We start from the raw sequence: 15,042 nt of genomic DNA on the forward strand, positions 1-15,042 counted from the left end.
AGCAGGCCAAGGTGCATGGCTTTCGAAGGCCGATATCACAGACGCTTTCAAAGTCATGCCCATTCATCCCTCTGAATGGCCCCTTTTCGGGGTTAAGTGGGAGTCAAAATTTTTACCGCCAGCGGTTAGGCTGACATTTGGCTGTAGGAGTAGTCCACACATTTTCAACTGCTTGTCAGAAGCATTGTGTTGGATCCTGCTTAACGTTTACAAATTACCGTTCGTTCTCCATCTCCTCGATGATTTTTTGCTCATCGACTTCCCGTCCGCCAAGACTTCCGTGCTAGACACGCTTAGACAAACTTTCAGGACCATAGGCGTCCCGCTCTCTGAGGAGAAAACCGTGGGTCCTCTTACGTCACTCGAATTTCTAGGCATTATGCTGGACTCCGTCAAAATGCAAGCTTCTCTTCCAGAAGAGAAACTCCTCAGAATAAGGGCCATTACCGCTTCGTTTGTGTCTTCTAGTGCGGTTTCTAAACGCGAACTTCTTTCGCTACTAGGCCATCTAAATTTCGCCATGAGGATAATCCCTCAGGGCCGCTCATTTATTTCTCGTCTCCTAAATCTGGCTCATTCCGTCGAGAAGCTGTCTGATCTAGTCCAGGTCGACGAAGGTAGCAGGTCCGACCTCAGGTTCTGGTCCCAGCTCCTTAACAATTGGAACGGCATTTTGTTTTTCTACAACGAAGTCCCTGAATCTTCCGCTTCCCTCGATTTGTTTACGGACGCGGCTCCTTCAGTGGGCTTTGGGGGGGTCTTCCAAGGGCAATGGTTCGCAGAGAAATGGCCAGCCGAGTTCTCTGCCTTTGCCCTTGGATCTGCCTCTTCTGCTCTTCATGAGCTCTACCCCGTTGTGGTTGCGAGTGTTTTATGGGGTGGCTCTTGGTCTCGCAAACACATAACTCTTCATTGCGATAACGCGGCAGTCGTCGGCATGATAAATAAAGGAAGGTCTTCATCTGCCATTATCATGCCACTACTTAGACGTCTAACATGGCAATCTGTGATGCATAATTTCATCATTAACGCAGAACATATTCCTGGTTATTGCAATGTACTTGCTGATGCGCTGTCTCGTTCTCGTTTTCAGGAGTTCAGGCGGCGATGCCCAACAGCCAAACCGGAGCCGACACCATGCCCAGCGTTCACAGACCTAATTCTGGACTGAACGTCGATTTGGATTCTCTCCTAGCGTCAGCTAGAGTTTACATGGAAAAAGGGGTAGCCCCAAATACACTAAAAGCTTATAAATCGGCATGGTCTTGGTTCACTATTTTCTGCGGCTCACTCCAATTACCCTTGTTTCCTGTTCTTATTACTACTATTTGCGCTTTCATCGTTTACAGTTCCGAATCACGTCGTCTTAAAATTCCTACAATTAGAAGAATGTTAGCAGGGATACAATTCTATGCCAAATGCCATGACCCTAACTTTTCTAGCTTATTTTCTGTACCTTCTGTTCGCTGGCTTCTCAAAGGTCTTGCTAAATCCACTCTCTCAGTCCCTGATAAACGCCTGCCTTTAACCCCTCACTTATTACGTCTTTTGGTGTCTAAATTACGGGAAGGCTCTCTTTTCACTCCCTATATCAATTCACTCCTCGAAGCCGCGTTCCTCATGGCTTTCTATGGGTTCATGCGCCCCGGGGAATTTTGCTCTGACAGCCAGGTTTTTAACCCTTCTCAGGATCTGGCTTTCTCAGCCATCCTCTTCTCCTCCCACTTCTATAATGTATTTCTGAAACATTCTAAAACGGACACCTCAGGTTCTGGTGTCAGTTTAAGAGTTTCTAAAGTAAATAACTCTTTCTGTCCCTATACTTCCATGTCCTACTATCTTAAACTTCGCCCTCACACTTCTCCCAATTCACCACTCTTTCTTCTACCTTCTGGGTCATCTATGTCTAAGCAATGGTTCAGGATCCACTTGTCTACAGTGGTCGGTAGCTGCGGGCTCTCAACCTCCCAATATACCGGCCACTCCTTTCGCATCGGCGCTGCAACGTCAGCAGCCGCTCTAGGATTACCTGCATCCTCTATCAAGTTGCTCGGAAGATGGTCTTCGTCGGCTTACGAGTCCTATATAAGACCTCAGGATCAAGCCCTTCTAGATGCGCAAATAGCTCTCGCAAGTGTCAAATAAGGTAAACTTCCTTGCAAAGGTCTGGTGGTGGTTATTCGGCTCGGCTAAAGCATTATATTAATTACGATGGACCCGAGCCACTCTTCTTCAGTCACTACGCACAGCCGGCACTTTAGGCACAGAATAAAGCGTTAATACATTCTAGTCACTACGCACCGCCGCCCTTGGTCTAGCTTCTGCAAGCAAAACCTTGGGTAATCACGTCACAACAGTTAATTTCCTTTATCCTTCCATCACCCCACTTCACTCATCATATACATACGCAACTCGACTCGACAGTCGACTCGAATCGCATCATCAAATCGCAATCATCAATCGTTATCGAACCGAACGATCATTAAGCACTTTCCACGGGGATTTGCACCACATTGCATTACATCTTACCGTGCAAGAACCGAGCTTCCGAAAGCTCTGAGCTCGTGCAGCTCCCCGACTCGCTGCAATCGCTGCAGACCATGCTGGTTATGTCTACCCGCAAGAGAGTACACTTTTTCTATCATCTGTTCTCAGTTTCATTTCCTTTCATGAATCACTTTACTATTAACGAAGGATTTGTCTCATATTAATGTTCTCTTTGATTATGCTTTATTCCAGGAAGTGTCCCAGCCTCACGTCTACCCTCGGGTAGGCCTTTCCCATCTCTCTCTTTGGGGGTAGGCTCCTCCCCTGCCATATTCACCCGGCAGGATCCGCGAGGGTCTCCACGCTTCGGGTCCTGGACTGAGGACGGGGCCTACGCCAAAGACTCTTAATAATTCCATTTATTATCTCTAAGTTATCTTTAAGGATATAACATTGTTAACTTCAATTAAATATTGTAAACCTCATGTCATGCTTCCCGAGTCTTTCTGATAGAATTGTCATTGACATGTGAGACCCATAGTAAGCACCTAGACAAGACACATTCAAACATTACACTACTTCTCAATTTTCACTGAAATAGACGTAGAGTAAGCAGCTGGACTTTCCACACCATCCTTTATAAGAACACCATTTGATCATTTGTGAAGTTTGTGAACTTGGGCAACATCATAAAATGTAGGTCTTCATTCTTTGTGTCAGACAATAACTGATATTTAATGTGATGATTGCATATTATTGTTACTCTTTCAAGAATAATTCAGGAGATAACAAAAGTGAAAGTGTGGAATTGAATGAACGTTATGAACAGTGTGAACAGAGTCTTGTCTCTAATAAATCTTTGCTCTAAACTACGGGTGCTATCCCATCCTTCCACAGATCGTCAAGCACCCCACCAAAGGCTTCTGACAGGTTATCAAAGAGGTCTGGGAGTTTGATCTGAAATGCCAGGATGGCAAGCACCACCGTGAGTCCACTAGAGAGGGCCAACCACCAGCCCGACATTGAAGAAGGGTTTAGTCTGGGCACCGGCCTTGTCCTCATGGGTTGGGTCACCCGGTCCCACTGGGTACAGATGGCCTGCCGGGCCCCTTTCCACTGACCCGGCCCAAACAGCCGGAACTGGTATGGTGTGCATGGACCCAGCAGAACTTTCAGAGAAAGACTGGGATCCCGGAAGAGCAGGGAGAGGAAGTTGGGTCTCGCGCCTACTTCCTGTGCTAGATCATCCAGGTAAGGAATGTACTGCACCTGGACAGTAGCATGGCTGGGATAACTATAGAAGAGAGTTAAACAAGAATCAAAATATTATTATGAGTATTATTTCAGGGGCGGTGGTTAAGGAGCTGGACTAGCATGCAGTAGCCAGAAGAGTTTTGGGCTTTAGCAAGGCACTTAACCCCAAGTTGCTCCAAGGACAATGGCCTTTGTAGTACAATGAACATATGTCCATAAGTCGCTTTGGATAAAAGTGTCTGCTAAATGAATACATTTTTTAAAAATGTAAAAATGTATTTCTGACATTCATATTCTTATATGTCTGTTATCTACCTTTCAGTGTATCTCTGCATCTCAGCATCAATGACCTCATTCATTTTCCTCTCAGAAGGAACTTGGCTTAACCCTTGAAAACAATTGAAATGTGAAGTCACAAAGCATACTCACAGACACATAAAGTACACCTTTTCTCTCTCTTGTTCCTATCATGGCAAGGCAGGGGCGGAGCCAGAGGGGTGGCTCCAGGTGGCACAGGCCACCCTTGAGATTCGATTGGCCACCCCAGGTGCCACCCCCAAATCCTACGATTGGCCATTAACATGGTCTAAGGCGGGACCTTTCTTGATGCACTTGCAGCAGTTTGAAGTGTCAGACGTCAGAAATGTAAGTGGCAAACACGATTGCCACGATTGACGTTTGTTATGTCATTAAGAGTTAACTGTAGGCTATAGGCCCATACTTTTGTAAAAGCATTTAATGACAATGTCCTAATGTAATGTTAAGAAAACTTTTCATTTATGGTTCATCAAGCTTACTCATAAACACTCGTTGCATCTAGGCTACAGGTAGCGATATTCTGATGACATATATGACCATTCAACCAGTCAAGCATTTGTTGTAAAATATTGAAATTATGGGAAGTTTACATAGCTTAGGCTAAACTGTATGTTTCTTTCGTCCCCCATGCCTGTTTTATTCGTCCCGATCAGGAGGGATAAATGAAACATTGCGCACATTCCACTTTTGCTTTAAAGGCTGGCTATCTGGCATACTTTTTTCTTTTTTTTTCTTTATAAAGTTAATTTTCCATAGTAGCGTGTGACAACAAAATCATTCCTGCGTTCTGTTCCCAGAGCTTTCTCTGTCTATGATCTGCAGCGTTTCTGAAAAGATGAACCTCCTCGACAAGTAGATTGCTGGTCTCAGGGATAGATCATGGCTTCTGCCAAGTGTGCACGTGCACAGGGGCCCTGAGCCAATGGGGGCCCTCTGATTTATATAAAATAAAAAAAAACGGAACCGGATAACTGCACAATCTTACCAAATGCTATAGTTTTGCTAACATCTCCACTGTTAACGTGAAATATGTCTCCATGCAAGGTAGTGTCAAGCAGCAGTAAAGTGAAAACCTTATCATGCAGGTAGCCAACGTTCACGTCACCTGAGTCAGACAGAAAACAGGCCCTGCTTGCTCTGTTAAAGTTTGTATGCCCCTTCCAAACTGCGTTAAAAGGGTGTATTTAACAGCCAGAATTTCAATATTTTCCCGGGGGGAACCCGTAATATGATCAGCACCACCTCTCACAAAATACTATCAACGAAAGTATTTTGGTACTTTCAAAATAGAAAACTACAGTTGATTTTGATACATGGTGTGGCTATGTATTTTAAAGTTTATTTTGATAAATTTAAAATTAGGGTATATTTGATATTTTATTTTAAAATACATTGATGTATTTTTGCCCATCCCTGCCAACAGCTAGAGCGTTTTCATGAGTTTTCGATCGTCAGATATTTCATTTCCATTCATCACAGAGTTCCCAAAATCACATATAAGGTGTGTTAGAGTGTCTAGTTTCGTAATTTAGAAAAAAAGAGCTAAAAACGTAATATTACGTTTTTGGCACTCAATGCATGGGAAGGAAAAACATAATATTACATTTTTGGCACTCAATGAATTAAGGTATTTCTGTCCCTCCCAAACTGCATTAAAATGGTATGTTTAACAGCACCCCTGGACCCTCATAGGCCAATATGATCCTCAATATTAATCAAAATAGTAATAATTTAATAATATATCAATAGAATATTAAATATCAATAATAAGAAGTAAACAAATAGACAAAAAACAGGTCAAATTATTTTAACAGCTACAAAAATAGATGGTCATATACGTTATTGTGGGGGAAAATGTCTTGGATGAGTATATTTGTTTCATTTAATAGAATAGAATAGAATACATTTTAATATCCCCATGATGTAATTTGTTTTAGCACAGCATAGCCCAGTGACAGACAACTTAGATAATTAACTTAAGTATGTTTGGTTATTTGTATTTGCATTTTATTCAAATACAAAGAAATTTTATGTGAAAGTAAGGTATTTGTGTTTTTTTTTTTGTCCTTCAATTTATGAGTATGGTGTTTGGTGCTGGTTTCCCTAATGTATTTGTGCTAATTGCACATCTTGAGCCTGTTTCTGTTTATCTGGATGTTTTGCCTCATGCCACCCTTGAATTAATCAGTGCCTCACTAGTGCCACCCTTGTTAAAAATGTCTAGATTCGCCACTGTGGCAAGGTCATATTTTCAATGCAAATCTGTTGCAAACAAGCTGATGTCAATGTCAATATATTTATATAGCACAATATATTGATAATCACCGACAGTTTACCAAAGTACTGTACAAACAAACAAACAAACGCTTTGGGTGTGTACCTGCGATGGCTCTGGTGGCCCACCGAGCCTGTAGCTCCATGCATGGCATGATTGGCCCGGACGTCTGAATAAGACCCAACAGAGCCAGCGTAGGGCGCTCTAGCGAAGGGGGAAACATGTGCTTGTATAGGCGGATCTCTCCCTGGCGACCGGTAACTAGAGACGAGGGCAGAAAGGAAAACGTTGGGCTGTATCCAGTGCAGAAAACAACCGCGTCAATGTTCTCCTCTACTGACTGGTCCTCGAACACCACGGATGACCCTCGGAACTCGAGCATGTTGGACTTCATGGCCAGGGCTCCGTAAAGAATCCGCCCTGGTAGATCATCGTTTACTATGGGGCGCCTGTCAAAGAACCTGCAGTGGTGTAAAGGGGGTGTTTTTGTAAAAGCCAGCAGGATGTATGTTTGTGTCTTGACTGACGTTCTTTAGTATTAGATCTAATTGTGCAGCCTCTTTTGAGTTTTAGATCAGAAAATGATGCCATTTTCATACTGTACTAACTAAATTGTGTACAGTAACTTTCCCCATATTAAATTAGTTCCGATACTGTAAGCACTATTGCAGATGGGCTGGTCTTCTATGTTACCTGTGCTTTGGCTGCAGACTGTACAGCCTATGGTCATATTTGTTGTTGAGCCTTCTCTCAGTAACCCAGTTTAGCAGCACCTTTGGCAGTAGCCGTTGCATCAGGAGGCTCCAGCGGTTGATCATCAGCATGTCCAGTGGGAGGCCTTTATCCGACATCCGTCCCAAAATCCACCCACCTTTTCTCGTACTTAGGAAAGTCTGTGAAAACAGTTAGTAGATGGTAAAGATTTTGTGTGGATTTACAGGCAACCATCCAGGTAAAAAAGCAGTATACTTTAGTGTGTTAGAAATATGATTAAAGTATATTAAGTATAAAGCAAGTATGCTTACACTTTTTGTACTTCATGTAAAGTATGTTTAATGTGTACTTTTAGAAAGTATACTTCAAAGTAGATGTTATTAAGTTCAACTTCAGTGTACTAAAATCAAATATACTAATTGTGCAATATTCAAAGTTAAATTTATAAGCAGTCCAGTTGATCAATAACATGGCTGTTCGAATTTGAAATGGAGTGGGGGGATCTGTGCACCTTTCGAGCAAAACGTGGTGTGAACAAACATTAACGTTATATACAGTCTATGCTTGTAACTTTATTTGCAAGACAGATGGACTGTAGAGACAAGAAAATGCATACGTTTACGGTCTGTATAAGGTTACAGCTTTGTCCAAATTAAAGATACCATAAATTCTAGTCATGCCAGAGACGTTGGTCCTACAGAGCCAGAAGGATCGTCATGTGAGATAACAAGGGCTGAAGCCAGTTGGATCTAAAGTGCCAAGTAATTCGTTATCAGGTGAGTCCCAAAGCATATTGTTAAATGATTCTGATGTAGCTTACTCTTTATGACCTTCGGTAGTCTTTGGAGAAGTTAAATTGATGGCTTAGCAATCTTTCAAGAGTTTGTTTTTATCCTTGCTAGTACAAGCTAGCAATGCCAGATCACGTTAGCTAATTTAGCTAACGTTAACGTCATAAACGTCGACCCAGATCCCTATCAAGAAGAAAACTACATTAGCCTGCTTTGTGTTTGTGGGATTATTGACAAGCGTTGGCTAGCACTAACGTTAGACAAACTATGATGGAAGAAAGTGTGTTCTTTATTAAGCAACGTTTGCCTAAAGTTCACCAATGTTCTTTAATATTATGTGCGGTGTAGGCCAGTGGTTTTCAAAGTGGGGGCCGCGAGGGGGTGTCAGGGGGGCCTCAGCAAGTTGGAAGGAAAAATAAAAGAAACAAATTAAATACATTTTAAAAATGTAAAATATACCTATTACTATGAGGGTTGTTATACAATGGCATTTTAATAATTTGTATATCTGAACATTATATTTTCCATGATAATGACTGGGAGTAATAGTAAAGTGATAGCTCTCTAGCAGAAAGCCCCAAATGCAATTTTTACACACTGCTCCATCGCAAAGTGCTTGTGGCTAAAATAATTATTAGGATTAGCTATGTATTTTTACATTTGCCGTAATATTGTCGATGGGTTTAATAACACATCAAGGGGGTCCTTGGCCAGAACCTAGTAGTATTTGGGGGCCTTGTTGTGGAAAAGATTGGGAACCCCTGGTGTAGGCTACCTCACAGAAAGGAGGATGGTGCTAGGCTAGTCACACTTCACATTCATTAGGCATGTTAATGACATTGTAGCTGTTTTTTCTCTTTAATCGTGGAGACATCTTTTAAAATGAGTCTACAGGACAAATTACATGCATTTTATGAAGTAGAACGTTTTTTTCCACCATTGATATTTGAGGGGGAATTAAACCTGTTAGTGCTATGAAGTAGGCTACATGATTGATATTTATGCCTTGGTTTATGCGATAGATTTAGATTTTTTTATTCGTGTTTGACAGAGCATTCAAGTTCATTTCATGGTAGTGTTTGTAATTTACCTAGTTTTAATCTGTTTAAACTATGTTTTTACAGGTGTTCCTGGACAGTTTTGAAACCGAGATGTCTGAACGCCTCAAATAATCAGCAGAAAAGGTAAATATTCTTCATCCAGGACCTTGCCCCATTACTATTAAAGCATAACTCAAGCCAAAATGCAACCTAGGGTCTTTTTGTGAATGTACCTGAGTCAAACTTTCATTTGAAAGCATAATTTAGCATAAAGCGCCACCATTAAGCTTGACTGTATTGTCGTTTCTGGGTCAAATGCCATTTTGAATGGGAGTCGTAGGGGCAGAACATCAAAATAGTAGGCTAGTGCCCCTACGACTCCCATTTAAAATGCCATTTGACCCGAAAACGATAATACGGTTTTATTGGAAACAAAGGAATCTAAGGTAATCAAATGCAGAAAACAGGGTGGTTGCACTCATATCGGTGCCAAGGTGTGCAACGCTTTAAGGAAAGACTACCTGGCCAGGTCTACCCATACCAGCATGGCAAACAGATGGTGTCAATACCAATTTGACTCATAAAAAGTAAATGTCAAATAGGTACAGATAATCTGTATTACTCTCATCATTGCCAATGGATTTCTGTGTAAAATATTGTTTATCTTGTAAAATGTTGTCCATCTTCTTTCTGTTCACAGACAACAGAGACAAATTCTCTAATACCAAGGTCAATGCATTTGACTGCTGTCCAGCCCTGGGTTGCCACCGAAAACTTTATGCATCTTGGACTGGAAGATGGTGTGCTAGTAAGGAAGCTAGCTACCACAGCTTTTGCCACCACATCTCAGTGTTGGGAGGGAAGTTCACTCACTGCACAACTCTACCAGCTGTACCTTTCCTCCTCAGCCATGATCCGTAACCACCATGGTTTTCTTTCTGGGCCAGAAGACTTTGCAAACAAATAAGCAATAAATGATCATGCATTACAAATTTAGCCATGTTAGACTGTTAAGTTGTTGGCTTGTAGGCTGGGTGTCCAGTAAACAATTTCAAGCTTAGAGGGCAAATTCTCTCACCTAAGAGGGTAAACAACTTTTGTTTTTCATGAAATCTGCATTTTGAATTGATGGTCTACCAATGAGGCTGTAGAGTATCGCGACACAATAGTGGCAAAAAGGACTTGCGCGATCGGGTGTATTATATTATATATATTTTTTCACACACGTAGATATTAAATGCGTGCGCGCAAATTCTCTCTGCGCGTGCGCACTCAGAGGAAACTGCTCCCCTAGCATGGAAAAAAATGCTGCGAGCGAGGAGGAATCTGACCAGCGATCCAAACAGCCACTTGAAAAATCTATGCATGTGAAATAATATAATACACCCAAATGCATGTTTTATCGCGTTACCACATTCAACTTAAAAAGATATGCTCAAGAGATCCATAACTTTCAGAAAAATGTTTTACTTTTGTTATGGATGAATATTATGTTTTGTTTTCATTCTTGTCAATAAAATGTTTTTCTCATAATTAAAGTGTAATTTGTCATGTAACAGAATAGGTAGGAGAGTACTAATTTACTAATACAATTTTAAATCACACTAATATTATACTTAAATTGCATGCCTTTATAATGCTTAAAGTATCTTAAGACTATACTTTTATTAACATAACTGCAAACTTTCAAGGCACTTATTGTAGTCAGGAAGTACATTTGAAGTTAATTTATAATATTACAGAGGCGTGCTAAATGAATAGAAATGAGGATAAGAGTGTATTCAAAATACACTACTACACTACTATTAGTTATATTGTAATGCCTTTTAAGTACATTTCCAATACACTTGGGATGTTAAAAAATTGTACTGCAACTGTGTTCCGAATGCTCATAAAATCTCTTTGTATAATGTACTTAAGAACATTTAAAGTTTGAAAAAAGTTGTTCCATTTTAGCATACAATTTACACTTGAAGTGTAGTCAAATAGATTTTAAGTTGAACTTAATACATAATTGAATACTTTTAACTACACATGGATTTGACGAAAAAAGTACGCACTGTTAGCCTGACGTAGTCATACTCAATTCTAGTCAGAACTTCCCGACCTCAAACGTTGTGGGCGGGACTAAGTTCGGAATGGCACCCAGGCTAACGCACTGTACTTAGTACACTTTTAAAAAGTATATTTTTAATAGATTTTTTTTTTTCACCTGGGCAGTAATTCCTTGGATCTACATTGTGTGTTCTATATCCATAAATCAATCAATCAAAAAATACTTTAAGGATACAAAGTGAGCGGTTTATTTCCATTAATTCGCCCATGTCTCACTTTAACGTTCTGAAGCGAAAACGAGGCTAAGGTTGTAGCACTACATTCTGTTACACTGTACCGCGCACTGTACAGTAACATTAATGGTAACAATTTGTCAAGGACAAGAAGAATGGCTTGGACAACAAGCCTTGACTCTGTATCAACATTCACGATGATGAAAAGTGGGCTGATGAGGGGGATGTTGAAAAGTGGGCTGATGAGGGGAATCGGATCCCAAGACCAGTGCTTTTAAGAGGATATAGCAATTGGATACTACATCATGGAGGGCTACATCACCGATATCCAAGGTAAGATGATTGGTGTGCTATCTCAGCTAACGTCAACCGTTTAGCAACGTGAACGCTAACATTAACTTTGTAATTGATGTTATTTTGTTTTTCTATGTTTTAGGCTACATTACATGTATGCCTTACTAAATTATTGTAAAGACACTAAATATTGTTTTATATAAGGCAACATGACATTCTGCGTTGAAGTATTTGTGACAAGGTTACCCTAGCTAAGCCAAGCTTTTTTTTCAGTCAGGAGAGACGAGGCAGGCAGTGTTGTGAGAGCCAAGTCGTTTCGGTCAATGAGATTTATATGAGTTTATGTATAATGTGTGACATTATGAGTTTATGTATAATGTGTGACATTTATGAGATAACTGTTATAATGGTATAATGTGTGACATTTGAGATTATGTATAATATGACATTTATGATTTTGTGTAATGTGTGACATTTATGAGTTTGTGTAATGTGTGACATTTATGATTTTATGTGTAATGTGTGACATTTTAAGGACAGGTGTGGGCAGGGTGGAGGAGGTGAGGAGAGGAGTGTTTCAGGGCATCATGCCTTCTCTGCGGTTCTGCTAATTTCCACAGCAATGTCACATCCAGAATTCCCAATTCCAACAATCACGACTCTTTTCCCACGGAATGGTTCTGGGTCCTTGTATTCCCAACTGTGATAATATTTTCCTGGGAATGTCTTTGCTCCTGAAAAACATGGGATAACCTTTCAGCATTAGTTGATAATCATTAACAGTTTAAATGTTTTCATTTAACTGTATGACAACTGCATATTCCACGATTGCACATTCAATGTATCTAATCAATTTACATCATGCTTGTTAACTTTTGATAAATAGACAAAATATTTATCCTCTTTTTATCCTGTCAGATTTTTATTTCATTTTAAACTGTTCCTCCATCTCTGAGGCTCCTGCATTACTGATCTCAGACAGACAGCTCCTTTGAAGAGGTTCAGATGTAAAAACACTCACTGTTACAGTGTGTTTTGAAATGCCGTCCGTACCTTTGATATTATCCATTGGGGTCACTGGGTGTGTGTAGTGCCCTGAACTCACAAGCACTCCATCAAAGACATGGCTCTCCTCCAGACCGTCCCTGTTCTCAGTAACAACCTCCCATTGGCCTGAATAGGAGAGGTCAGGCCTCTGTCTCACACTGCGTACTGTGGTCTGCACACACACACACCCACACACACACCACAGATAAACTTTGTTTTTGTACTGCCATTCAAACATTTGAAGTCATCAAATAAATATATGAATTAATACCAAATAGGTATTAACTATACATAATTTAAACCTATTTTAAAAACAGATGGAGGGATGGTTGGCACCTGGAACTGAATATATTTCAGGAGATCAAAGTGTTGTGCATAGAGCTGGTAGTATTGGAGCAGCTGGGCATTGTGCAGGTAGTTGGGGTAGTCAGCAGGCATGGGAAAGTCACTGAAGCACATCATCTCCTTAGAGGTGTTGGACACCAGAGAACGGTAGATGCTGGAGTGCTCCGGCTCAGGCCTCTCCTGCAAGCCCATGAGATTGTCATTAGCCAGTGATGAACTGTAATGCAAAATGTTTAGCATTTGACCTGGAATTTGAAATGGAGAGTCCAGAACTGGGGGAAATAGTGCTAAGCTTTGCTTCCACACAGTCTCACAGAACCTCATGTGAGATGCTACTGTATGCCAAAAATTAACAAACCTGGGTCAGAATGAAGGGTTCCCCCTGGTTCTACTGTATACATTTGTGTATGAGATTATCTGATTCCTGCTATACTGTACTTAGCCCTGTGTACTCTTAGTTCATCCACCCAGTTAGGAAGTTTCCCAATGACAATTATCTTACAATGACCCTCCAAGCATCCCCCTTACCTTAAACCTCCACAGTCCTCCGATGTCATCGCTGCTCTCGAAGCACACAGGCTCTTGCCCCTCATCCAGGCAGCACTTGATGGACACAAGGCCCCCACTTCCAGCACCAATCACAGCCACCCGTCGCACCATACTGAAGGTCTGTATAAGTATGATTATAAGCTACTAGTCGAAGTGGAGAAAGATAGAGTGCAGCTGATGTGGGTGGCAAAAGTGTCACTGTATTGCCATAAATCTTTATCTATACGCAGATACTTTCTAATGAGGAGACACAGAACTCATAGCACCTCCCATAGAAATGTATGGGGTTAGTTTGTAACACAAACATGGCAGTTGTGAATACATCGTGCCAACCATGTGTTGTGTGTTGTGATCTTGCAGCTAGAGCCAGGTTGGTGGTACTAGGAGAATTTTTTTTTTTTTTGGGGGTAATGGACTTCATTCATTCATGGGGATTTTGCCTAGTGCAGATATGATGGGATTTCATTCATTTCAAAATAAAACATTGACATATAGTATTTGCATGCTAGATGTAATACATATCTTAAGTGTTATATAAGTCCTTGTTAGTGAATTTACTTGGCCTCAACAAATTCTAATCAAGACTTTACTATGTGTAAGGTGCCTGCTTGTCACCTGTCAATTCTGACGTCCGTGTTGAGAGCAGGTTGGTTCCTGATTGAGGCTGTTTCCTTGTGGAGGCTGACGGCTGTTGTTCTGCAGGTGTGTTGCAGACCTTCCTGTAGGGACTGGAGTGAACCTGTTGCATAAAACACTGCTGGTGATCAGATCCAGGTAAACTTTGAACTCTGTGCTGTCTGGGGTGGATCAAACAGGATGAGAGGGACTTGGTAAAGTAGGTCAGGTGTTGTTGATGTGTAGATAAAGAGATTAATACTTTACTTATATGTGTGTACAGCTTTCTCAGCATGCACACATGTATCAAGGGGAAGGTGTTAGTATATCGTTAAGCTTTCCAAAACATGGCAAGACATTACTGAGTATGTTAAACAGTCACTCATACAGAAAAATGTGATCATGCAAAAATATCTAAATAAAGTGGTGCACCACATATTTAACCTGAAAAGAACTCTGCTCCTTTTTTCTTGGTGTATTCACTGTGTATGCATGCTCTGTGTCCACATGTTCACTTACACTGAGCTGAAGCCAGCAGGGATGGTCCTAGGAGAAGTTGTGGTTAGTCTCTTACAAAACAGGAAGGGATCCTCCCCTGGATCACATGAAGATGTTGTGTACTGACATGTTGATTTTACAGTGGCGGATTCAGACCCAGTTTTTGTTTTTATAAGTCTGTAAGTAACTGCTAACAGTTTTTGATTTGTTTTTGTAAGTAACCGCTAACAGGGCTGAGCCAAAACCAGTGGACTAAGGTGGGGCAAAAAAGGCAATATGTGACAGTGGGTGGAGTAAAAAACAAAGGGGCTGAAACTATCTATGGCCATGTTAACCCCTGAGCTTCGCAATGGGTTATATAACCAATGCTGTTAAATATTATAGACCTTAACAAAATGTTCAGTGCAATGTTGATGACATTGCCAAGGATTGCTCAATGTAAGACCAGAGCCAAAGGATTACAGCCAAATATCATGACAGCGAATAATCACAGGCACATTCTGAAAGTCTCTCTAAATCATGAAAAT

At 40.9% G+C, this 15,042-nt stretch overlaps 1 protein-coding gene across 1 annotated transcript; it reads right to left on the reverse strand.

Annotated features, from left to right (window-relative positions):
- Positions 1-2,499: 2,499 nt before the first annotated feature.
- Positions 2,500-14,747, reverse strand: LOC125300467 (dimethylaniline monooxygenase [N-oxide-forming] 2-like). The gene is made up of 10 exons (XM_048252435.1): positions 14,537-14,747; positions 14,018-14,141; positions 13,382-13,522; positions 12,845-13,033; positions 12,515-12,680; positions 12,053-12,195; positions 7,028-7,227; positions 6,440-6,795; positions 4,057-4,129; positions 2,500-3,781 (listed from the first exon to the last, which is right to left on the reverse strand). Exons 3-10 carry the CDS (start codon positions 13,511-13,513, stop codon positions 3,352-3,354), a joined length of 1,689 nt encoding a protein of 562 aa, XP_048108392.1. The 5' UTR covers positions 13,514-13,522; positions 14,018-14,141; positions 14,537-14,747; the 3' UTR covers positions 2,500-3,351.
- Positions 14,748-15,042: the final 295 nt, after the last annotated feature.

Source organism: Alosa alosa, chromosome 9 (genome assembly GCF_017589495.1).
Source record: "Alosa alosa isolate M-15738 ecotype Scorff River chromosome 9, AALO_Geno_1.1, whole genome shotgun sequence".
Taxonomy (NCBI): Eukaryota; Metazoa; Chordata; class Actinopteri; order Clupeiformes; family Clupeidae; genus Alosa; species Alosa alosa.

Excerpts from the sequence above, each read along its gene's own strand:
- LOC125300467 (XM_048252435.1), bottom strand. The coding sequence starts at position 13,513 with ATGGTGCGACGGGTGGCTGTGATTGGTGCTGGAAGTGGGGGCCTTGTG. Across the intron at positions 12,196-12,514 it reads CCCAATGGATAATATCAAAG|GAGCAAAGACATTCCCAGGA; the intron begins GTACGGACGGCA and ends CATGTTTTTCAG. Across the intron at positions 7,228-12,052 it reads TTAGCAGAACCGCAGAGAAG|ACTTTCCTAAGTACGAGAAA; the intron begins GCATGATGCCCT and ends CTGTTTTCACAG.